This window comes from Oncorhynchus kisutch, linkage group LG14 (genome assembly GCF_002021735.2).
Source record: "Oncorhynchus kisutch isolate 150728-3 linkage group LG14, Okis_V2, whole genome shotgun sequence".
NCBI lineage: Eukaryota > Metazoa > Chordata > Actinopteri > Salmoniformes > Salmonidae > Oncorhynchus > Oncorhynchus kisutch.
Genome location: NC_034187.2, coordinates 33,651,196 through 33,675,672, shown reverse-complemented (window position 1 = coordinate 33,675,672; position 24,477 = coordinate 33,651,196). Strand labels below are relative to the sequence as shown.

General features: G+C 43.6%; 1 protein-coding gene across 1 annotated transcript in view; it reads left to right on the top strand.

Annotated features, from left to right (window-relative positions):
* LOC109903156 (disks large-associated protein 2) overlaps positions 1 to 24,477 on the top strand; it is a 156,829-nt gene that overhangs the window by 127,020 nt on the left and 5,332 nt on the right. Inside the window, exons 5-9 of the mRNA XM_031788283.1 lie at positions 6,691 to 6,759; positions 8,011 to 8,200; positions 9,304 to 9,523; positions 17,517 to 17,576; positions 21,819 to 22,204. Of these exons, the coding sequence (XP_031644143.1) occupies positions 6,691 to 6,759; positions 8,011 to 8,200; positions 9,304 to 9,523; positions 17,517 to 17,576; positions 21,819 to 22,204 (925 nt within the window). The remainder of the gene's footprint in view (positions 1 to 6,690; positions 6,760 to 8,010; positions 8,201 to 9,303; positions 9,524 to 17,516; positions 17,577 to 21,818; positions 22,205 to 24,477) is intronic.

Here is a 24,477-nt window from a genome sequence, read left to right as displayed (position 1 = left end):
CATTTTATGAGATCCTGTGGTAGTTCAAAGGTGGATCTTAGTGTAAAATCCATCTCCCATAGACTTTCAGTCTAAATGGCTTTAGAGTTTTGTCTTGAATAAAAGGTGTTCTTCATTGTGCCAGTGCAGGTATGAGAAAGTCACTTTTCTCTGAGCCACAGCTATAGTTTATTCTTTATTGCGTTTTTAATTTTAGCATTATATCAGACATAAATACATTAAATTGTACTTGGCGAGTCCATCTTTCCCTGATGTAATTGTTAATGTCGCGCCACTGTCTGCCAGTGCAAGCACACTTTCATTCTTCCTCAAAGGCCACTCGTCTCTCTTTGTTCATGGTTGAATATGGAAACAGTAATAACAGGAGAGTTCAGGAGTCCATTTTATTAATGTTCCATTATAAAACCCTCCACCCAGACCAGCACTTTCAGAACCTCATATTTCTGTCTGCCTATTCTATTCTCCTGTGTCAGTCAATACGACACCGTGACTGACATGTGCTGGACTATCAATGTACAGGTCTCAAATAGATGAATTATTTTCTTGGCACTCGCATAACAGCCTGTTTTGTGCTAGCACAGTCTTCATTTTGGAAAGGAGGAAGGTTTTGTCGGTGATATTTTGGCATACCAAAAATTCGATATTTCTTCTTGGTCATTTGATTGACACCCTTAAATTTAACAGCAAAAGTGCCTGTACAGAGATTGATGTAACATGTCAAAGTTGTGTTGTTAATACAGTGCGAAACCTATTGCCATAGGTAAATGCAAACGTGCCCGTTGTAATTCTTGTCATGGAGATTCTATGCATCTCTATTCATTTCTACGGCACTCATGGTATCCCTGCTGTACTGCGGCATCAGCTCTATGTTGGTCTTGATCCACTTATGACAGTCATGATAGTAGCCTACCTCGCTCTGTGTGACTGGTGTTTCTCTCCTCCCCAAACCCTGCATACTGCAGCAGCTCTACTCATTACCATTCAACACAGGTTGCTAAATTACCGTTAGGGTACAGCAAGGCTTTTTCCTGGAAAATACTGACATCACAACAAAGTGGAGCAAACACTATCCCTTAACACTCACACCACTGTCAGCCTGACACAACTAAAATGAGTTACCCAGGATTCTGGGGTGTTAATTACATTTCATTTACACTGCTTTTTTGTGGGGTTTTTTTGGCAACGGATTATTATTTTGTCTGATAAGTTGAAATGAATTTTGAACGGTTTAAAAGTCCTCTGTGGGTGTATACGTTGTTGACGTGTGAAAGCACTCACGCAGTACTCACGCAGTACTACACAATGCAGCAGTTTATTATATGATGATAGGCTGATGAAGGGCATTAGCAAAGCCACTATGATCCAAAACCAGTAGCTATGAAAACAACACGGTTTTGGGATTTGGGTACTAACAATTACACTCCATTAAGAAAGACACTAAAAAGGGAGTGATTTAGAGGATGGAGCAGCAGATATCCATTACACATATTATGCTCCGAGGGTCTCTCTGGAAAATGCCTCTCTCAGCAGTTAGTGCAGGAGCCTGCTGCTCTTAGTGAAAGAGGAATATCTATATGGATCATTTTATGTTGCCCGGCCCCGTGGCCTGCCTCAGAGTCCGTTGACAACACAAGTATGGAGACAGTTGAAGTTCATCCTGTATTCACTGTAGACAGTGTTGGGCTCCCTCAGCATGTTAGCATTGCAGTGTTGGGCTACCTGGTTCAGGCCAGGCTGAAGAATGCCTGCTGTGGAGGCCTTTCATTCATGACTGAATAGTATTCGCTTTGTCTTACCATTTGTCTTCCTGTGACACGTCAGGACTGCTCCGGTATTGCCTGTCTGAGCCTCACATCTAGGCCCAGTAGTTTTGGCAGTAAAAGGACACAAGGAGAGACCCAGATGCAGGCACAGGAAGTAGATGGTTAGAGTCCAATATGTTTATTAACAATCCAAAATTGCTAGGCAAGAGAATAGTTGTGGACAGGCGAAAGGTCAAAACCAGTTCAGCGATCCAGAGGTACAGAATGGCAGGCAGGCTTGAGTTCAGGGCAGGCAGAATGGTCAGGCAGGCGGGAATGGGGTCCAGAAACAGGCCAAGGTCAAAACTGGGAGGACTAGTAGAAGAGCATAGACGAGCAGGCACACAGGAAAAACCACACTGGTTGACTTGAACATACAAGACGAACTGGCACAGAGAGACAGGGAACACAGGGATAAATACACCAGAGAAAATAAGCAACACCTGGAGGGGGTGGAGACGATCACAAGGACAGATGAAACAGATCAGGGTGTGACAGGCTGACCTTGAGGCCCAGAGTTTTGCCTGGTAAGGTCACATGGTCAGTAAAACTCCTGGCCCTACTAATTTCCCTTTGAATTGTGCATGTTAATTTTGACTACTTAGGAACTCAAAAGAGACTTTATATCTTAGTTGTTTTAGACCCTGGCTTGTGCCATACTTTTGCTCTCTGCCATTGCTCAAAAATGCTGTAATGCTGATCTGAGTGGTACTGCTGATCTGAGTGGTACTGCTTATCTGAGTAGTACTGCTGATCTGAGTGGTACTGCGGATCTGAGTGGTACTGCTTATCTGAGTAGTACTGCTGATCTGAGTAGTACTGCTTATCTGAGTAGTAATGCTGATCTGAGTAGTACTGCTTATCTGAGTAGTAATGCTGATCTGAGTACTAATGCTGATCTGAGTCGTACTGCTTATCTGAGTAGTACTGCTTATCTGAGTAGTACTGCTGATCTGAGTAGTACTGCTTATCTGAGTAGTAATGCTGATCTGAGTAGTACTGCTTATCTGAGTAGTAATGCTGATCTGAGTAGTAATGCTGTTCTGAGTAGTACTGCTTATCTGAGTAGTACTGCTTATCTGAGTGGCACTGCTGATCTGAGTGGCACCTGACATGAAAGCTCTTATAATATCATGGCTCACTGCTTGTTTGGACTGAATTGGATTGGATTTGAGTCACGTGTGTGAGCAAGGTTTTATTTCTGTTCCCACTTGAAGCAATTTCCTCTTCCTCGGGGTCGCGGTGGGTGTAAATTTGACGGCAGAGGTTCCTGTAGCTAATTGTGTTAAAGTGAGAACAGCCTTTGGTTTGTGTCACGTCCCTCTCATAGCTGACAGCATGGCTCTTTATCCACTTTCTCACCAATAAAGAATCCATCACCATCAACAAGCCTGTCTCTAGGCCATTCAGCTGAAAAGCCCCACCACAAGAGGGGACTGACGTTGATGGTCATTTTAATTAATAATAATTCACCCCCCCCCACACAAAGGTGCCTTGGGGTCCCAAGCTGTAGGTTGTAGACTAAGATCAATGAATGTAATTTGTATCGGATTTCACGCCGCGATACAAGGGACTAGACAAACTCATTTAAGGGATGTATTATTGGTGATGATCTAGGACTGGAAAGGCATTTAAATAAAGCATCACTGCATAGCAGGATAAGTTAATGAGTCAATCAGGCATGGTACACATAGCGTTTGATAGAGGAGCAGAGAAGCACTCCTCACTCATTGGAGAGAGGCACACTTTCTCTAATGGCTGCCTTCTCATTGGGAATGGGGGGGGGGGAAGACAAGATCTACGCCAAGCGAAATCAATCCCAGCTATTTGAGGCAGGTTTTAAAATAACTTTTTTTCTCCAAATTATGATTAGCCTGTTGAGTAGCATTCGTAATGAATTAAAATTAACATGCATGAAGCATTTGTCAGTTACTGATGTGACATAAGGCAAATAGTCATTTGGATTGTGTATCATACTTGTTTCTCACATCTCATTGTCGGAGTGAAATCCCATTCCATTGATTAGTTGCTGTTTGAGACACTGATTCGTTGTTTGTTGCGCTGTTCCCATAAGATTTCTACTATATACAGTAGATATGTGTGGTACTTTCCCTCATAGTTAAGTCAATGTTGCCTTTAAGGATACAGTCATTATGGACTATATAATCCCTTTCGGACATTTTAGTCACTTACAGGAGGAGTTAGGGTTAAGTGCCTTGCTCAAGGGCACATTAACACATTTTTCACCTAGTCTGGTCAGGGATTCGAACCAGCGATCTTTCGGTTACTGGCCCAACGCTTTTAACCAAGATACGGCCTCTACAGGAAGAATTCTTCAGCCTGGCTTGAACCAGGTAGCCCAACACTGGAACACTAACATGCGGGTAGTCTACAGTGAATACACAGACCAAAATCCCACTATTTAACCATGGCTGCTTTTTTTATACCAGCTTTCTGGAATATCTGAAAGGTGTAGGGGTAAAAAAACAAAAACATAGTCAATTAAAACCCACCTAAAGACCTAGTCATGATTCCTGCATTTTCCCAGACCCTGTAACCAAAATACAGGTTTCCTGTAACCAAAATACAGGTTTCCTGTCACGATCGTCGCAATGAGCAGACTAAGGCACAGTGTGATTGAAGATCCACATCTTTATTACGGTGAAACTTTAAACAAAAAACAATAAACCAATAACAAAACGTGAAAATAGTGGTGCACAAACACAAAACAATATCCCATAAACACAGGTGGGAAAAATGGCTACCTAAATATGATCCCCAATTAGAGGCAACGATTACCAGCTGCCTCTAATTGGGAACCATACAAAACACCAACATAGAAATATTGAGCTAGAACACCCCCCTTGTCACTCCCTGACCAACTACACCATAGAGAACCTAGGGCTCTCTATGGTCAGGGTGTGACATTTCCGGTCTGTGTGAATGGTTCTTAAAAACAGTGGTAAATAAGGGTCTGTTTGAAAAGGGGTCATGTAAACATTGCCTTGTATATTTTTTTTGCCATGTACCTGCTATTTATTTCTATCTCCTACTGTATGTTCATGATGCGGATGATGATGATGATAATGGCATATCATAATTAGATGCTGATGATTATAATGGATTTATAATGTGACTTAAACCCATTTGTAGGTCCCTCTGTCTTCCTTACTGTCTCCTGACCCCCTCCTGACCCCTTCCGGGATGAGGCTAAACTTCACTACTCATTATCTTCAGTTCCACTGACAGTAAACAGTCAGACAGTGGTTATTTTCTATTGGGCTTTGCTGTTAGTTCTGGTTGTCTGGGATGCTGTCCTTCCTGTTATAGAGCAGACACATTTCCCAGAAGTTATAATGCCTAGTGTGTGCCTATTGCCCTGATCTGTTCACCCTCAAGGTTTAATGCACTCTCTTTCTCCCCCCCCCTCTCTCCTTTTTACTCTCCCTCCCTCTCTCTCTGGAGTTGATTCTCCAGCTTTATAACACACTACATTTCTCCTAGCTGCAGTATTCTCCCTCTCCTTTGCACTCTTACATATGACTTTTCTCTCTCTCTCTCTCTCTCTCTCTCTCTCTCTCTCTCTCTCTCTCTCTCTCTTCTCTCTTCTCTCTTCTCTCTTCCCTCCTCTCTCTCTCTCTATCTCTCTCTCTCTCTCTCTCTCTCTCTCTCTCACTCTCACTCTCACTCTCACTCTCTCTCGCTTTGGTAGAACTCAGCACAATGACTTTGCCTCGGCAAAGCGTCTTTGTTTAACCACTGATAGAATACATAAGGTCCCAGTCACAGCCAGCATGAAAGGCAGGCAGAGAAAGTGAGAAGGGAGGTAGAGATTCACATCGTATCATAGTTTCATAATTGCCACCAATGGGAAGTGCATTAGCAACAGTTAGAGACATTAAAAGGCAAATGTGCAGGGGTAAAAAAATAAAGGGTAGCCTTTTTGTGAAGCAGATTGTCTAAACTCTGTCGACTATACTAGTCATTTCTACGCATTAGCTGTGGGGATGGGTGAAGTAATGCACATTATCTCCGTCAGTCAATGTGCTGCGTTTTTCATCTGATGTTGTCTGCTAAAAGCTGGAGCTGCTTTCATTGTTCATGGCTGGAACTTTAAGTTGTATTTTACTCCTCAGTTACGCACAATTAATCTGCCGTAGGAAAATTACTTTTTTGTATTTTAACTGAGTGCGTTTTACACTTCATGGGTAAATGAGCCATGGCCTACTTATCATTGCTGATGATCTTCTTAAGACTAATTTTGTTTTTGAATCGTACAACTGTGTGCACCTTACGTTCAAGCTAAAAGTCATCATAATTGGATAATACCCCCATGATGTCTAGTGTGTCTATCTGTGTGTTATACAGACAGACACCGGGCAATAGTTCGGCCCCTGAGCAAGGCAGTTAACCCACTGTTCCCCGGACGTCGAAGACGTGGATGTCGATTAAGGCAGCCCCCCTTCCTGCACCTCTCTGATTCAGAGGGGTTGGGTTAAATGCGGAAGACACATTTCAGTTGAATGCTTTCAGTTGTGCAACTGACTAGGTATCCAGCTTTCACTTTCCCAATAACATGAGGTACTGTCTGCCATGAAACACCATTTACTGACACCACTCTGTCAGTATGCACCTTTTACCATATTCCACATGACCATTAATACCATTAGTTGCAGTTACGGTGGTCAGTTTCTCCATAAACATGTACTTGTATCACCCTAATGTTTGCTGGACTTTGGTGAACATCACAGGCAAATATTTGACGTCTCCACAAACATACAAATTCAATCAGAATCCATTGACGTTGCACCGTGATCTCAGTTCCACCCGCATCCATTGACTCCCCCCAGCAGTGGACTGAGTAACATTGCTTCTTCTCTGCCCACAGCTCTTACCGGGTGGATAAAATGAACAGTGACGTGCGGAACTACATCACCAATTTTGCTGCAGACTTAAGGTGAGTACAAGCACAGTTTTCTCCCTCTCTTTCTCCTACCCCCCCTCGCTCTCACTCTCTGGTGCTGCCATGTTGCGGTGGTCAGGCTGAAAAGCCAGCTGGCACTGAGCCCCGCTGACAGACTCAATATGGACACCTTGTACAGCAAACACTCACTCCTAGTCAATGGCAAGTCAGCCAGGCCAATCTCCTATTTCTCTTGCCATGCCGCCAAGCCATATAGCATCGTAGAACAAAGGCTCTGTCTAACCTACATGGGCTCTTAGCTATATTGACAGCACGGATTTGGTTCAGTCTTTAACGGAATGTATCAGTGGTAGCTGGTCTTGACCAGTGACTAATCTCTGTTTTTAATAGTATATTAGTAAGTTTAACTGAGCCTCTGCACCTGAATCCGCTTGTTTCCTAGGCTCATCTCTGGATGTCGTCTCACTCGGGGATAACCTGCCATACAGTGTGTGAATGATTGATATAGTCTATGAACGCTGTATACTGTACATGTATTAGGTCCATCTCTGACAGTTATTGAGGGAGTGGCAGGATTTTAATCACACTGGCTTTAGTCACACTAAAAAATACACATTTTACACAAAGTCTAGAAAACTGCTTACTCGTCCCTATCTGACATTAGGTGTACTTATTTTGTATTCCTATGCTTTCTCCACCTACCTGTTCTCTTTCCATCTCTTCCTCCATCTGTCTCTTTGCACTTAACATGTCATTTCTGGTTGAAAATGCTAGCAGTTCTAGTCCAACCTCTCTCTGACTCAGTGAGTAAAGGCTATGTTGCCCTTCTGGGGAAGCACATTTAATTGACCTGGCTGACTCTCCTGCTCTCTCAGAAATTCTTGCTCTGCTTGCTAACTAGCTCCTAATTAGCATTTACCTAATCTTCAAGCATTGATTGAATGTTTCAGCACAATAGCAAATCGAATTGCAATTTCGAGGACACTGTTGAGCACAGCAATGGTTTAGTGGGGTGAGGAAGATACACCTCTCCTGTGGAATGCAATGTCATAATCAGTCTCAGTCTGAAGTTCAGTTTGCCCAGAGGATGTCTGCCATGAAGTTAATAACACTTCTGTTTTTTCCTCCTTTTTAACAACTGTGTCAAATGACTTGTTTATTAGTCAAACTATTAAGCTCATTTCTACGGCACCTTGATGACTATTGTCTTTATTTCTCTCTGTGTTTGTCTCTGTCGCTGTCTCTCTCTCTGTCGTTTCTCTCTCGCGCTCTCTCTCCATTCAGTCAGAACTACCACTTGCAGGCCTCAAGAGACATACACCCCCACCACCCCAGCATGGCCCTGGAGCCCTCCACCAACTACAACTCCCAGCAGCCACCTCTTCCAGCAGCCCAGTTCCGCTCCAGGAACCAGAGCTACATGCGGGCGGTCAGCACTCTCAGCCAGGCCAGCTGTGTTAGCCAGGTCAGCCAGGTGAGTCTCTGGCCTATAGCAATGATATGTCCAGGATGTTGTCATTGTCTTATGTCAGATATCGCGGTGGCCATCTGCACCTGACTCTGGCTCCTGGATTTCGCGTTCTTTCTCTCTTCCTTTATTCAATGCTGTCTTTAACCTCCCTTAGATTCAGGTACTTTGATCTTATACCATGGCATTGTTGAATACTCGTTTCTGATTGGCTAGAAGGGCATTTTAGAATAGACATTAAATCCATTTGAATGTGTACAAGCCAAATGGAGTATGTTATGTCTCTGGTTTATATTCATTTAAGATCTAAATCGCTCTCTTAAAGTCAGGGTGTATTGATTTGTCCCAAGTCTTAAAAGCTCAACCCCTCTCCCCCTAATTCCCTGGGTCTATCTCTGCCTCCACGGCACCTTGCTGAGGTTATTACAAGATAATACATCTTTCAATAGAACAGGATCCTTATCTCTGATTTTAAAGATTGCCAAATAGTAATGGCGAGATAGAATCAGACCATTTCATTTTCCCTAAATTGATATCTTTAAATCGCAAGATGCATATCTGTCTGAGGATAATAAGATTGCCAAATAATGGTTCTGTCGAGGTCAGGACTCACATTCTCTCAGGGGATCCAGAGGGAACTAACACTCATACAGTATGCTATGCCACTACAGAATGTGACCTTGAATTCCTCCAATCCTTTAAAAATGTCATCATAGATCTAGCTTACAGAATGCATAATGTGAGCTACTGCGGCAAACTGAAGAAACTGAGAAAAACAACAACAAGCAAAGAACATTGTCCTGCTGAGCAACTCATAGGCTTGACATTTCGCAAAGCAATTACGTATCAAGAAAATGTTCAAATTAAACCCGAATTTGAACAATACAATTTTGTTTACCTCTCTGCAGACGCTATCCTTTTCAAACATTTGCTCTCCTGGCAATTAGTTGACCCCCATTTCAAGCAAACACTTTTCTATTAAGTGGAAGAAAAGAGCATAACTCCAAACTTTGTAAACAACCAATTAAGTTTTCCCACGACGGCAAAAACAAAAAGAAAATTGAAAAATGTGAATTGAACCTTTCTCTCCCTGTTGTTCTCTCCTGCAGGTGAGTGAGACAGATATAAATGGTCAGTTTGAGTCAGTATGTGAGTCGGTGTTCAGTGAGGTGGAATCCCAGGCTGTGGAGGCTCTGGACCTGCCCGGCTGTTTCCGGACACGGAGCCACAGCTACCTGAGGGCCATCCAGGCTGGCTACTCCCAGGATGATGACTGCATTCCCACCTTGACCTCCTCCACTGTCACCTCCACCATCAGGTCCACCACAGGTAAGACCAACAGGGAAGGAGGGGACTGCAGCGCATAGACAGACACCACACATAAAGTATACAGTAGTGTACGGACAATTGATTAAGATGACAGCTCGTATCTAAAGTGGATGATATGTTTAAATAGCCATGCAAAGTAATCCTTATACATACATTTAGACAGTTACCACTTGTAAATATCAAAATGTTGTATCAAGTGAGATTGATGAAGTTAAGAGCATGCACATGAGATTTCTTGTGATGCTCTGCCCTTGAAATGCTTTATGAAATGGCTTCATACGTTTGCATGAATCACTTTTACATATTTCCTGATTGTTGATATAAAAACGGTATTCAAGTACAGTTTATGAGTTGCTTTGAGCCAATCCATCATATTCCATTTTCAATACAGTAATTCACATCTTCATTCATCATTCATATCAGAGAGTAAAGTTATGAACCCTATTGAAATCATTCTGCAGGTACATGAAGTGAACGTTATATCACGAGACCTTTTCAGATTAAGGCAATGATGGATTTTATTCTCCCTTAGGTTTTTCTTTTACTAGATGGATTTGTTCGCCTTGAGCACAATCTGACTCTAAACCTCATTTCATGATAAGCCACAGGTGCTTTGGGTGTGTTCTCAGCTTGACTGACACTCTGGGCAGGGGGAAAAGGGCTGAGATGAACAGTCCTTCAACTCCAGAGTCTTCATGACTGAATGGGTTTACCACAGCTTTATCTACCTGTACTTACAAACCACAAAGTGATGGACACACCTTGTGCTTTGAGTTTTCTCTCCCACAGATTCTACAGTTCAGTTCCTACAGATGTGGTGGGTAATAACTGCGCTGGTCAACAAAATTGAGGTCAAAAAAATTATATATTTTTTTAGTGTGAAATAAAATAAACTGTGAGTGTGACACTGAGTGACTACAAAGCACTTTGGCAAACGGTCCCCTAAGGTCACCAGCTTCGCCAGAGGAGAAATAGTAGGCATGCTATTGTTTTCCATTCCTGGATCTGCACAAACACAACAAGAAGATCAACGTTTTTTCAGTTGTACCCATTCTTTCTGCCGTGTAGTTCTACCAATGATATATGGGAAGGGTCAGAGAAGGTGTGGCCATCTGGAGAATTGTGCTTTTGATAGACATTTTCCAGGTTATTTACACTGCTTTCTCAACAAACTAAAACAGCATCTTAAAATGTGTAATTGCAATTTCATGTAATCTATGGTGTGGGGTGTGTCTGATGTCAGGAGTCTTTGGGCGATTGGATCTCCCCTCTGACTTCAGGTAGATAGGTTATACTGGACGTCATGAAATTCAATAGGGTTCATACTATACTTCCTGATAGAGGCGGGGATGTTCATCTTTGCTTCTTTCCAGTGCACAAAGTTACACCTGTGTCATATGTGGTCAATCTTCCAGAGGTTTTGAATACCATGCATACAGTAGGTTTTAACAGCGTCTTATTCTTTGTCATGTGTTTTTGGGGCTGTCTCTGTGCAGTGAAAAGATGAGAAGCATATGCATGATACAGGATCATTTCAGATTGGGAAGGCAGTGTAAACTATAATCAGAAATATGAGTCAAAATGGGACTATGAACATTTAGTTTATGTTCCTGAAGGTTTCCTTGTGTAGCATTGTAGATTCAAGCACATACTGTAATAATGATTTTTAGACACTAAAGATATGGGCCAATTTCAAGTCTTATTTTGACTCATACATTTCTTAACCTAAAAACTGCATGACTTGATTTATGTGCTTTGTGGCTCTGATAGCACATTTTCTCCAGCTGCTCACACCTGTGGCCTGATGACATACTACACATATTTACGTTTGTCTTCCAGAGGGAAAATATACACATGAAGCCACTAGCTTACCTGAGTACCAGGCCAGTGTACATCCAGACGTGGCAGGCACAGGCCCATTGGCCCATGACGATCTAGGCTGCCCTATCAGAAGAGACAGACTGTACCGCCAAGAGAGTTTCGGTGCTACAGCCAAACCCCAGTCTGGGCCCCCTGTTTCACCCAGACTGTTCAGGCCCCCTAAAGCTAGCGTCCAGGCCCCAGAGAGGCCCTCACCCAAAGCAATCCAGGCCAGTATCAAGGAGTCGGCACAATTGGCTGCAACCATCAGTATGCAGTGGAAGGAGGAAGTGTCGGCCATGCGTCGTGAGCTGTCTGATCTCAGGAGGGACCTGTGTACTGAGCTCAGGGCCTTCAATAGTAACTTCAACAGCTTCACGCAGCACTACAACACGTGGTCTCCACAGCCTGGGGCGTCTGGGGGAACAGGGGCTGCTGGGAAACAGACTAAAGTGGCTCAATTGTCAGTAGGGACGCAGGCCAGGAGCAAGGTGCTGGTGAGACAGAGCACGGCGGACGCAGCCGTCAACTGTCCTGAGGAGGGAGAGATGCAGGAGAAGCAGGCCATCGTGAGGCGCCGTCTTCCAAAACAGATCTCAATGGACCCAGCCATTCTAAGGCGCCCGGCATCGTTGTTTGTGGAGGGTTCTATCCCGATCACTCTAGAGCCATTACTTGTGGATCCAGTCACCATGATCCAACCAGAATCAGTGCCAGTAAACTCATCAAACACTGTGGTTTGCCCAGAACCACTAGACCAGAACACGAAGAGGCTATCAAGCCTGATATCTCCTGACGGAGTCAGCATGAGCTCCTCAGAAGCACAGTCAGTGGATCCAGCCATTGAGGACCCCCTAGATTCAGAGCAGCTGTACCCAAAGGCTTTGCGCTCTCCAGATCCAGTGCCCACAAACGTAGCTAATGTGTACCTTGAAGAAACAGACAAGCTGGACCCAGTTAATCTGAACCCCTCAGATACAGAATCAATTGACTCAGTTAATGTGAAACCCCTAGTCCCAGAACCAAGAATTATGCACCTACCATATCCAGTACCTGTGGTTACTGTGTCCCCACCACAAGAGTCAGACTCCGACTTGTCCGCATCAGATTCAGAATTTGTAGAAGACTATACTGTGTGCCAGCAAAATCCAATGTCTCAAGACCCAGTTGCTGTGTGTCTGCCAGACCCTGAACCATTAGACCCAGGCTCTATAGTCTCAACAGAGCCAGAGAGAGAACCACTGTCCCCTACGAATGTGTACTCATCAGAGAAACTTGATCAACACTCAGTTACCATTTGCCCAACCGTCATAGTTAATCCAGAGAGCCCGACTGATTTAGAACCCCTGGATGTGTGTCTGATCCCACCTGATTCAGAATCACAAGACCTAGCCACTGTCTGCTTTCCAGACCTCCCAGATCCAATCCCCTTAGATTTAGACATATTCTCATCGGAAATAGTAGTGCATGCATATCCAGTCACCATCGACTCGTTTGATGAGTTTGATGACTCTCTGGAGCCAGAATGGCCACCTTGTCCAGAATCAGAGGCCACTGATTGCCCATCTGATCCATTTATGGTCCATTTGGACTTAACCACCTTCAATTCCTCAGATGAATCTGATCTGGACTCAGTCTTCTTGGATCCGCCAGAACCTCTGGAGACCGTTAGTGTGAGTTCATCAGATCTCAGCCCAATCGCCATGTACACACCACCAGACCCAGTTTCTCTGAGCCCCCCCAGTCTGGACCAAACCTCTATATACCAAATGGAATCAGTGTCTGTGGACCCAGCTATGGAGTACCAATTAGATCAAATGCATGAATACCTACCTACTGAGTTCCCTGAAGATCCAGAACCACAGGACCAAGTTACAATACATTCACCTGGTCTGGTCTCCTTCGGATTGGACAGTCCATTCACCCCAGACTCAGTAGACCTGGACTCAGCCACTATGTGCCACCCAGAGCTAGTCATCCTAGGCCTAGATCCACTACTATTATCACAAGACCCAGCTAGCATTAGCTTGTCCCCATTTGAGATGGCACCCATGGAGCCAGAGGATGCCACAGGGGAAGCCACAGATACCTCTGGCATGGATGTCTTTGAGGACCCTGGAGATCCAGAGGGGGAGACAGCTCCTGACAACCCAGGGAAGTCTCACTGTGACCAGGCCTTTCTGTGGGACAGATGGCAGCAGAAGGCTCCCCAGTGGGAACCCCGGTCCATGAAGAGGAGTTCTAGTGTGGAGCTATGGAGTGGGAGATATGAGTACAACAGTGCTGAGATAACATACATGTCTCTGACACTCTGAACAGTAAGAAGAATGTAGCGGTGAATGTATCGGTAGCAGATTACAGCATGGGAACATTTATTATTGATGTCCAAAGGCGGTGTATTTTCTGGGAATCATGGCCACGTAAAGCTCTGTATGAGTGTTTCCTATTGCATAGGATAACCCCCTGCCCATTAACGTGGTTTGACATTAACTGACTACATTAGTGGCAGCAACCACATAGTTGAATGGAATGCACCATAAGAATGTGATGAACAATCAAAGAAGTTGAGTGCACATCAGACTTCGATTGCACTTGGCTTGAACTGATGGACCAAAGCATTCTGAACTGCTGTAAGCATTAGTGAACATTGACGTGAACTGTTCTTACGGTTCTTTAAGAGGACTAGTAATGAATGTATCATTTTTAATCGATGAGTCTGTCGTCTCTCACAAATGGCATTTACCACATGTTTTACCAAAGACTCTGTGAAGCTCTGTGGTAGACTAAATAGACTGCCCTTTGCTTATGGTTCTTGACAATCTTTGCTCTGACTGTGGATACATTGTTTTTCTGTGGATATATTGTTTTTCCATGACATATCTTGAGTTTTCTGTTCAATGTCACTCCGGAATGGAGCAAAGTAAATCTGGGAAGTTATCATATAACCATACATCCCAAAGACTGGCTGTTGCATCATATGAGCGATTGGATTTACTCTATAGGAACAAACGGGAACCTCGGGAATTGACATTGTTCATAAAATCTGATTATGGAACAGAAGTACTCAGTAGCTTTTTGGACTGTTGGGAATACTTTCACTATATGTTTTGTACACATGCATAAACACACCACAGATACATATGCACACACACTTTAAAGACTTATTTGAATCCACAAATCACATTACATTCAAAAAGGATTCAAACATTTCAACGGTTTTCTGTATGCATGGACACTTAAAGATACAGAAAGCACCTTATTCTCCAACAGCTAGGCTGCCCATAACAGCTGAAACAGAGCAGTACCAAGCCAATTGCTTTTCTTTAGTCTTTGACAGACCTGCAATCTGGAGGCCACAAACTGTAAGCCTATGTACATGGCCAAGACGGCCAACTATCAGTGCTACTAGCTTGCACCTATATCCAAGGCTGTCCAAGCTGGATACGAGGGGCTGGTATTTAAAGTTTTAAGAAGCGTGTCACCAAAGGCCTGCTCCCTGTGAGCACCTCCATCTGGCCTCCCCTAAAACAACAATATCTGGGGTATTTGGTACACAGGAAAATGCATTATCATCAACATCAAACTAACTTACACGAGAATGTTTAAGGATGTGTGCCGTTGGGGAGACTACCGGTCTCACCTCACTGGCTGTCAGGTGGACAAGGCGGTCATGTCTAGCAATGTACAGGTCCTTGTATGAACAGCAACCATTCGCAAACATGGGTGACAGACTCCCTTGCATTTGACTAGAATACAAAAGAGGTCATGGTTTATAGGGTACCAGAGTGCTAGCACACACACACACACACACACACACCGTTACTATGCCTACCCCTTGCTTTTGTCAGTCTTGTCCAACACCTACACTGTATACATCAACAGATATTTGACAGAAGCTTCAAAGACATCTGTTGGGATGTTTCCCTTTCAATGTCAACTCCATCCATCCCCAGGTAGCAATGGCATGGAGGTCCTGTCTGTCTGTCTGCCACAGGGGAGTGATGTTGCCGTGTCTCTACTGTCACTGATCATCCTCATGCTCAGGAACCAATGTCATTCTAACAGCTGCTACTCAAGTCTATCCAAATGTTAATGTTCATCCTTTTGTATACAACAAAATATGTAAATCACCAGATTATTTCTGAGAATTACTGGTGACATTATTGACCCGGACACCCGGGATAGTGACGATGTTAAACTGCATGGTTATGATGATTCTGAAGATGTATTATTTTGACACCTACTGTACTGCGTTTGGTGCTGGGTCGTATATTTTTGTGCCCAGTGTTGGGAACAGATCCCAGAGACTATTGAAAATACAGAATGACAGCTCTGCTACCAGCAAGGCAACAGCCAGAGGAAACACGAGACTTCTGTGCTATCCTTATTAAGGAGCTGTGTATGAAATAGCCCAGTAAATCATGGGCCCTAACAAAGTACACTGGGAGAAAAAAAGATTAGATTAGAAATGTATTTGATTAGAAATGTATTTGAAATGTATACTCTGTCCTATTGTTTTGAGCAGAAACTGTGCTAAATTCCTTATTTTCATGTGCTGCCGTTTCGAAAAGTTAGATCAATTGGCTGAACCTGACAAGGTTTTCACAGGAGAGAAGTTAATTAGGTTGTATTGTCACATTCATTTACTTCCTTTCCACTGCATAATACACCAGACTTCCTCTCGCTGTTGCTGCGTTGTTGGATGTTTCATTTGATACAGTTTCGTCTTGAAGCAGGCCAAGACGTTATGACATACCAATTGTATGGTGTTCATATTAGGACAGCAACATTTGATGCAGCATGAACACACCTCTGACTCGTGATTTAATGAGTGTCGGTGTAGGGAACTTCACCTCACAGCGTGTGATCAGCCTAGAATGTTCTTAGTTGTTTTGGATGGGCTATTTTACCCAACATTGATAACTGGAAGTTAAAATGCTCTCCTTTAGTAGTTATTATAATTACTATCACCTACTGCTTACTGTCAAGTTAGGAACGTGAAGAGATTCTTCTTCTTCCTCCCTCATTGCCTACTATGGCGTTCCGTTCGTTGCTTAGCAATCCCCAAAGTGCTCATCAACATGGCAGTGCATGAAGTTCTTTTTCTAAGCCCTCCCAGGAAGGTGAGCCATGCTTGCCAATGCCCATACCTTTAACTGCCCATCCATCATTCATTATTTTCTGTTTAGCCATGCTAAACGCTCAGCTTTCTTACAAGGATGCTAATGCCGTCTAACAGCCAGCCAATGATCTCAGCTGCTTTAGCTTGAGAGTGATGCGTAAATGTCTCAGCGTGATTGCTGGGATTTGCTTCCTCTTTGTACGTCTTCTCATAGCCTCGTACTGACCCTATTACAGTTTCCAGGGTCAACTAGGGTCATATCTTGTATAAGAACATATCTTTCATTTCACATTTAAATCATTTGAAATGTACAGTGTACTGCTAGTTAAAAACGATCATCAAGGAACCAAAACTTTAGTAAGCTAATTATTAGCCAAAAGCCTTATCTTCTGAGTGCATATTTCTATGGATAGAAATGTCACCATTCTTTTCACTGTGTGAATATACAGGTAACTTCCAAAATAAAGGAAACACTTGAGTAAAGGAGGGATACAAAGGGATATTGAAAGCAGGTGCTTCCACACAGGTGTGGTTCCTAAATGAATTAAGCAATTAACATCCCATCATGCTTAGTGTGTGTGTGTGTGTCTCAGATCAAAAAAAAATGCGGCACCTGAGACCGCATTTTCCACCACCATCAACATAACACCAAATTATGGAATTTCTTGTGTAAGAATGGTGTTGCATCCCTCCAATAGAGTTCCAAACACTTGTATAATCTATGCCAAGGTGCACTGAAGCTGTTCTGGCAGCTTGTGGTGGCCCAACACCCTATTAAGACACTTTGTGTTGGTGTTTCCTTTATTTTGTCAGTTACCTATATTTTACTGTTGAAGGAAAAAGTATTCTGCTGCTTCCTCACAATCCAATCATGGTGTTTGAATTGATACATTATCCTTGATTTATCTGCCACTTACAGTATGTAGCTGTTTTTCTGTATAGTGTACTATGATTGGTGCATGTTCTGGGCACTAGGCAGGATGTTGAATGTGATTGGCTGGCTTGTTTCAGGGATCCAGTTCCGCCTTCCCTCTACCTGCACCATTGACCGGACGACCCACGAAACCCCAGGTAAACCTCCTGTCTGAGCCAATAGCTGGTGATGAATAATATTTATTTTTTCGTCATTATTATTTATTCATGAAATACAGTTCAAATGCTGTGAAAGAGCAGTCCCACCCTCACACGGGCTTATCAAATCCATCAAGACAACACACAGCAACACCACCACATTGTTTTACTGCTGAGACCCAGCGACTATCTCTGTGTTCCTGTTTGGTCACTCCTGGCTGTTTTCTCCTTGAGCATCTCTCTACCTTATTGATTCATCAGGCACAAGCCTTGATCTCAAAGGTAGATTGAAAAACGACAGTGGAATGTAAAATGATCCCGCACCCACTCCTCTTCTACGCCGTTATCCTCTCCCCCTCCTGAAACGGGCTGAGGGAGTGAGAGAAGTCGTGAGTGCTCTATCGATGACGCTATCGATGACGAACGCTTTCCGGACATTGGCCCACATAACTGATGGTCTGTCAGTTATGAGCCCCCTTGCCTCCCTCCCTCTGCCCCTCCCTTCAACCAGACACCCCTCATGCCCCCTCTCTCTCTACCCAGGTCCAGCCAGGACTGCAGCAACCCACCACACACACACACACACACACACACACACACCCTTCTCCTCTGTACAGGCCAAGGTTTCTATGTTTATTTCCTTGGCCCTTACTGAACCATATGGCGGGCAGAGCACTTTGTCAAGTCACTTTGTTTTAAAGGATGGAGTTCAGGCAAGGATATTTACATCAGCCACCGTGGCAGATGGTGTGCTGTCAGCTATGGAGTGACAGAGAAGAAGTCACTGGTGTATGGCACACTTCTATCTCCTGTCCTGTCCTGTCTCTCTCAAAGCTCTCTCTGCTCTCCGTACTCTCTCTCTCTCTCTCTCTCTCTCTCTCTCTCTCTCTCTCTCTCTCTCTCTCTCTCTCTCTGCCTCTCTCTCTATCTCTCTTTCTCTCTGCTCTCTCTCTCTAGGCACTCGCTTCGTGCTCTCTCTCTGCTCTCTCTCTCTAGGCACTCGCTTCGTGCTCTCTCTCTCTGCTCTCTCTCTCTAGGCACTCACTTCGTGCTCTCTCTCTCTGCTCTCTCTCTCTAGGCACTCACTTCGTGCTCTCTCTCTCTCCCCCTCCCCTCTCTCTGAAGTAGTTTTAATTAGTGTCTGAGGTAGTTCTCATCTTAGTTTTTGTTTTGTTTTTTTGGGCTGGGACACTCTTGACAGTGATGATAATAGAGTTCTCCATCCATCCACTTCCCAGATCATTTACATATCCTTAAAAGCCTGTGAAATAACACACTGTTTTCTGAGAGTGATCAATTTAATCTGGAAGAAATGCTCTTAATGACACGTCCCTCGCTCTCTCTACTATTAGCATACAATTCAGACCTGATAAATTGCGATTCCCTAACGGAGACTGAGCACTTGAATCACACTCATTGTGTCTCAAATTAATTAAACTGGATGTGTGTGTGTGTGGGGGGGGGGGGGGGGGGGCTCAAGCACAAAATGGTTCAGCATGATGAATTTGTAATGCTAAAGTTTTCCATAAGAAATTATTTTGAGTTTGAAGAAAATATTTAAAGAAAAAACTGTTAATATTGTTCTATTCAGAAAGCCCAGTTTACCACTTAACTCAGCAGCATTCTTGTCAGCACAATGTTCTTGTTTAGTGTGAAGAAAATGTGTCCATGTTGTTGTCATGGAGATGAAGAGCAGGTTCTCTCTCTGGTTAGTTATTGTGTGATTTAAAGGTAAAGTAAACCACCTGTCTGCCTGGTATGGTTGCCATTGTAGTTATGACCTTCAGGTCCTAAGATACTTCTTTCCTTTTACAAGCAGCTCACAGGCTTTTCTGCATTTCAATATTCATTTGAAATTATTTGTTCTTGTTGAATTATTATTATTATTTTTTGTATTTGTGTACATGCCTCAAACTGTGCCTGGACGTGAATGGACAGCCTAAATGCTAAGTAACACTGCCAAGATGGGGGGGGCAAGAGTTATGAGTCCCCATTGCATGACTTGCTTAGTAATAATGTGTTTATTTTGGTCCTTCTGCTGAATCATCTCTCTCTTTCTCTCTTTCTCTCTTTCTTTCACTCTCTTCCTCACCCTCTCTTTCTATCTCTCTTGTTCTCTCGCTTTCCCTCCATGTCTCTCTTTTCTTTTTTTTTATCTGTTCTTTGTTACACTCTCTCTCTACTGACTCATCTTGGTGACCTCTTTGAGATAATTTTGTGAATGGGAAACTAAGTGCTTACCTACTGTATAATTCAGGGTGTTCCTCATTCCCTCTCTGAGAGTTCTGATGAGCCAAGACCACTCTGGGTTTTGATCATTAGATGTTCTTTAAATGGACAAGCTGTTTGTATTGGGCTGCTCCTACAAAGCCCTCTTTTAAAGAAGAGGACACATCAAACCCAAAGTATTTTATTAGTCCAGCAGTCCATCTCTGTGGATGTAAAACCGTATTCTCTTAGAATAAGTTGCTCATCAAGTACATGTAAGGAGAAGGTCTGTCAACTCTCCACAGTGAATAGCACTCAGTGGCCTTTCCTCTCTCTGATCGTCAATAGCAAAGCCCTACAGTACCTCACCTACTTCAACTACCACATATACATATACAGTTGAAGTCGGAAGTTTACATACACCTTAGCCAAATACATTTAAACTCAGTTTATCACAATTCCTGACATTTAATCCACCTAAAAAAATCCCTGTCTTAGGTCAGTTAGGATCACCACTTTATTTTAAGAATGTGAAATGTCAGAATAATAGCAGGGAGAATGATTTATTTCAGCTTTTATTACTTTCATCACATTCCCAGTGGGTCAGAAGTTTACATACACTCAATTAGTATTTGGTAGCATTGCCTTTCAATTGTTTAACTTGGGTCAAACATTTTGGGTAGCCTTCCACAAGCTTCCCACAATAAGTTGGGTGAATTTTGGCCCATTCCTCCTGACAGAGCTGGTGTAACTGAGTCAGGTTTGTAGGCCTCCTTGCTCGCACATGCTTTTTCAGTTCTGCCCACACATTTTTCAAAAGGATTGAGGTCAGGGCTTTGTGATGGCCACTCCAATACCTTGACTTTGTTGTCCTAAAGCCATTTTGCCACAACTTTGGAAGTATGCTTGGGGTCATTGTCCATTTGGAAGACCCATTTGGGACCAATATTTAACTTCCTGACTGATGTCTTGAGATGTTGCTTCAATATACCCACATACTTTTCCATCCTCATGATGCCATCTATTTTGTGACATGCACCAGTCCCTCCTGCAGCAAAGAACCCCCACAACATGATGCTGCCACCCCCGTGCTTCACGGTGCACCAGTCCTCCAAACATAACGATGGTCATTATGGCCAAACAGTTCTATTTTTGTTTCATCTGACCAGAGGACATTTCTCCAAAAATACAATCTTTGTCTTCATGTGCAGTTGCATACCGTAATCTGGCTTTTTTATGTCTGTTTTGGAGCAGTGGCTTCTTCCTTGCTGAGCAGCCTTTCAGGTTATGTCGATATAGGACTCGTTTGACTGTGGATGTAGAGACTTTTGTTTCTTCCAGAATCTTCACAAGGTCCTTTGCTGTTGTTCTGGGATTGACTTGCACTGTTCGCACCAAAGTACGTTCATCTCTAGGAGACCGAACGCGTCTCCTTCCTGAACAGTATGACGGCTGCGTGGTCCCATGGTGTTTATACTTGCGTATTATTGTTTGTACAGATGAACGTGGCACATTCAGGCATTTGGAAATTGCTCCTAAGGATGAACCAGACTTGTGGAGGTCTACATTTGTTTTTCTGAAGTCTTGGCTGATTTCTTTTGATTTTCCCATGATGTCAAGCAAAGAGGCACTGAGTTTGAAGGTAGGCCTTGAAATACATTCACAGGTACACCTCCAATTGACTCTTATGATGTCAATTAGCCTATCAGAAGCTTCTAAAGCCATGACATACTTTTCTGGAATTTTCCAAGCTGTTTAAAGGCACAGTCAACTTAGTGTATGTAAACTTCTGACCCACTGGAATTGTGATACAGTGAATTATAAGAGAAATAATCTGTCTGTAAACAGTTGTTGGAAAAATGGCTTGTGTCATGCACAAAGTAGATGTCCTAACTGACTTGCCAAAACTATAGTTTGTTAACAAGACATTTTTGGAGTGGTTGAAAAGCGAGTTTTAATGATTCCAACCTAAGTGTATGTAAACTTCCGACTTCAACTGTGCATTCCTTTTAACTTTGACCTCTTATCTTTCAGCGGTCACGTACATGAACAACTACAAGAAGACGACCCCTCCGCCGGTCCCACCCCGCTCCACCTCAGGCTCCAAGCCCCTCATCTCCGTCACTGCCCAGAGCAGTACAGAGTCCACCCAGGACACGTACCATGAAGGCAGGCACCCTCGAGGGTGGGGGGACGGGCTGGGCCTGAGCCTGGGCAGGGCCCTGTATAACTCCACAGACAGCCTGGACAGTGCCAAGGCCGTGACCATAGCCATGGAGGCAGCTGGGCTGAGGTCTGGGAAGAGGCACCCGTCCACAGACCGTCACAGTCACAGCTCAGTGATGACCTGTGATAAAGCCATCCTGGTGTCCAAGGCTGAGGAGTACCTCAAAACACCACGCTCCTCCATAGGGATACAGGTGAGGGACACACACACACACACACACATACACAGGCCTACACATTGTGCATACACATACCCACACATTCATAAGGTCACACACTCACACATCCCATTCTCCTCTAGGTCTAAAAATGGCACCAATGAGTCATCTTACTGCAATCCATTCATTTGTTTTCAACTCGCTTTACTGAATGAGTCTCTCTCGCCCTCTCTCACTCTATTGTCACCCTGAGAATAAGGGGCTTGATCACACACGCAGTCTGCGGACGTCAGATGTGTCCATGCCCCTGAATAAAACAGACAGACCGGTAAACAGGCATCCCTTCAGACTGCACACAGCCTTTCATCAATAGAGAATATTAGAGTTGTTCTGCTTGTTTGTGAAGACAGGTGAGTCTCAGTCACCCAGAGATGATCAGGCAGCCTATCCTAGGGGATGAATGATGATGATTTTAAGTGGCTGAGCTGAACGTCGTTACGCTCATCGTGGTGGGCCTGAATTATATTGGTTTTCAAATTGGCTCCAGTGATGTGTGTAAAATACAGAAGCATTTTGATTAGAGATGGCTGGCAGTGTGAAGGTCCACGGTTATTGAAACAACCAGAAGGGCTGCATGCAATGCAAAAAATGCATCAAAACTTCCTACAAAGTGTATCTTTAAACTGTGCCACTAGTATTTGGCCAGTGTAGTAAGATCAATCTAAATTCACCTGCATCATCACAAACCTCCTGGGGATATACAGTACAGTATAATTAACCTCTGGAAGTGTAGCCTATAGCCTATAATTTGACCTTTCACCCCTTACTTCTGGCAGGACCCCAATTTGAATCCTTAGCCTTTGACCCTTTCTGCACTTTGAGTTTTGACCCCGCATCTTCTGGGGTACATTAAAGTGTATGGTGTCCGTATTGGGACAGTATAAGAATGGATACTGTAGCAGGACCTTACTCTCACGACCAACCTACCTTCATCTCAGTAGCCATGTCTGAGTAAAATGCTGATGCCTACAGTTTCCATAGTTTTCACACCTGTGCTGTGTGTGTAGTATGTGTGTCTGGCGTTGTGTGTGTGTGTGTGTACAACATGATGTGTGGGTGTTCACCAAACCAGTTTTTTTTTCTGTCTCTGCCAGCACACTTTGAACATTGCCCAGGCTCTCCAAAATATCTCCTCTCCTCATCCATCATAGAGCAGCAGTCTCTCTGAAATGGACTTTGCTTTGTGCCAGAAAGTAACAGAGGTCACCTCAACCAGCAGCAACTCACCGCTGACTTTCTTTCTGGGAAAGACGGGGGAGACGGGGGGGGGGTCAGAGCACTGTCACCCGTTGTGCTGTTTGTACCAGGCTACTCTGCAGTGTAACATAATTTACATTTTTACCTCAGATGAAAGGGAGGAAGAAGAATAACTACTTCTTTGCTCAAACCACTACGGGGTGGGCTGTATCAGCTGATCATCGCTAGTGTAGGCTAGATGAATGAGCTAGTTAACGAGGCTATGCTGTCACGACTAACTGACTAGTCTTTACTTGATTTGAATTTGTTCTGCTATTGACAGATGCAAACTGCTGTTGCTTTCTTCCCTGTCCCTGTACGTGAGACGACACATGATAGCAATTGCAAAGCACACCTACACGTGATATTCATTTCAAACTCACTGCCCAGCGGATGTGCATGTGACGAGGAAGAATGCAGCAAGGCACTGCCACGCTCGTGGTGGCAGAAGGGCGGTGGAGGGGAATTTTTTTCAAGATAAATGACTTCATGAGAAATGATGTAGTTTGATAGGCAATTTGTTACATTTATAGTTGCAAGAAAGAAAATAGACAAAACATTTAATAAAAAGTATTTAGTAAAAGAAAACAACTTTTTTCATAGGAGGGCAAAAGGGCTCTATCTATGCACATGGCTACTAGACATGAACACACACTCCTCCATTCGTTTCAAACCACTTAAAGCTAAAGAGTTATTAATGTGAGTTTGGAGCTTTTAAGGCTTAAGGCTCTCAGACAGACAGCCGTTCCAAGCTGGCCCTAGTCAGGATTCTGCCTGCGTCGGCTGGAACACTCTGTCAGGGTCAGGCCATTAACTCAGAACTGGGGGAAGGTGTGATCTCTCAGAGGGAAGGAGGATTAAAATGTGGATGAATTGATTTTCAAATTACCCTGCTAATCATATAGTAAATTGTAAAATTAGAAGTCTGCTGTTCTCACACTTGTGTTACTCATCAGAGACACAGCCTGGGAGTGGGCTTCTCAAGGACTAATTCTAGCTACCACACACACCTG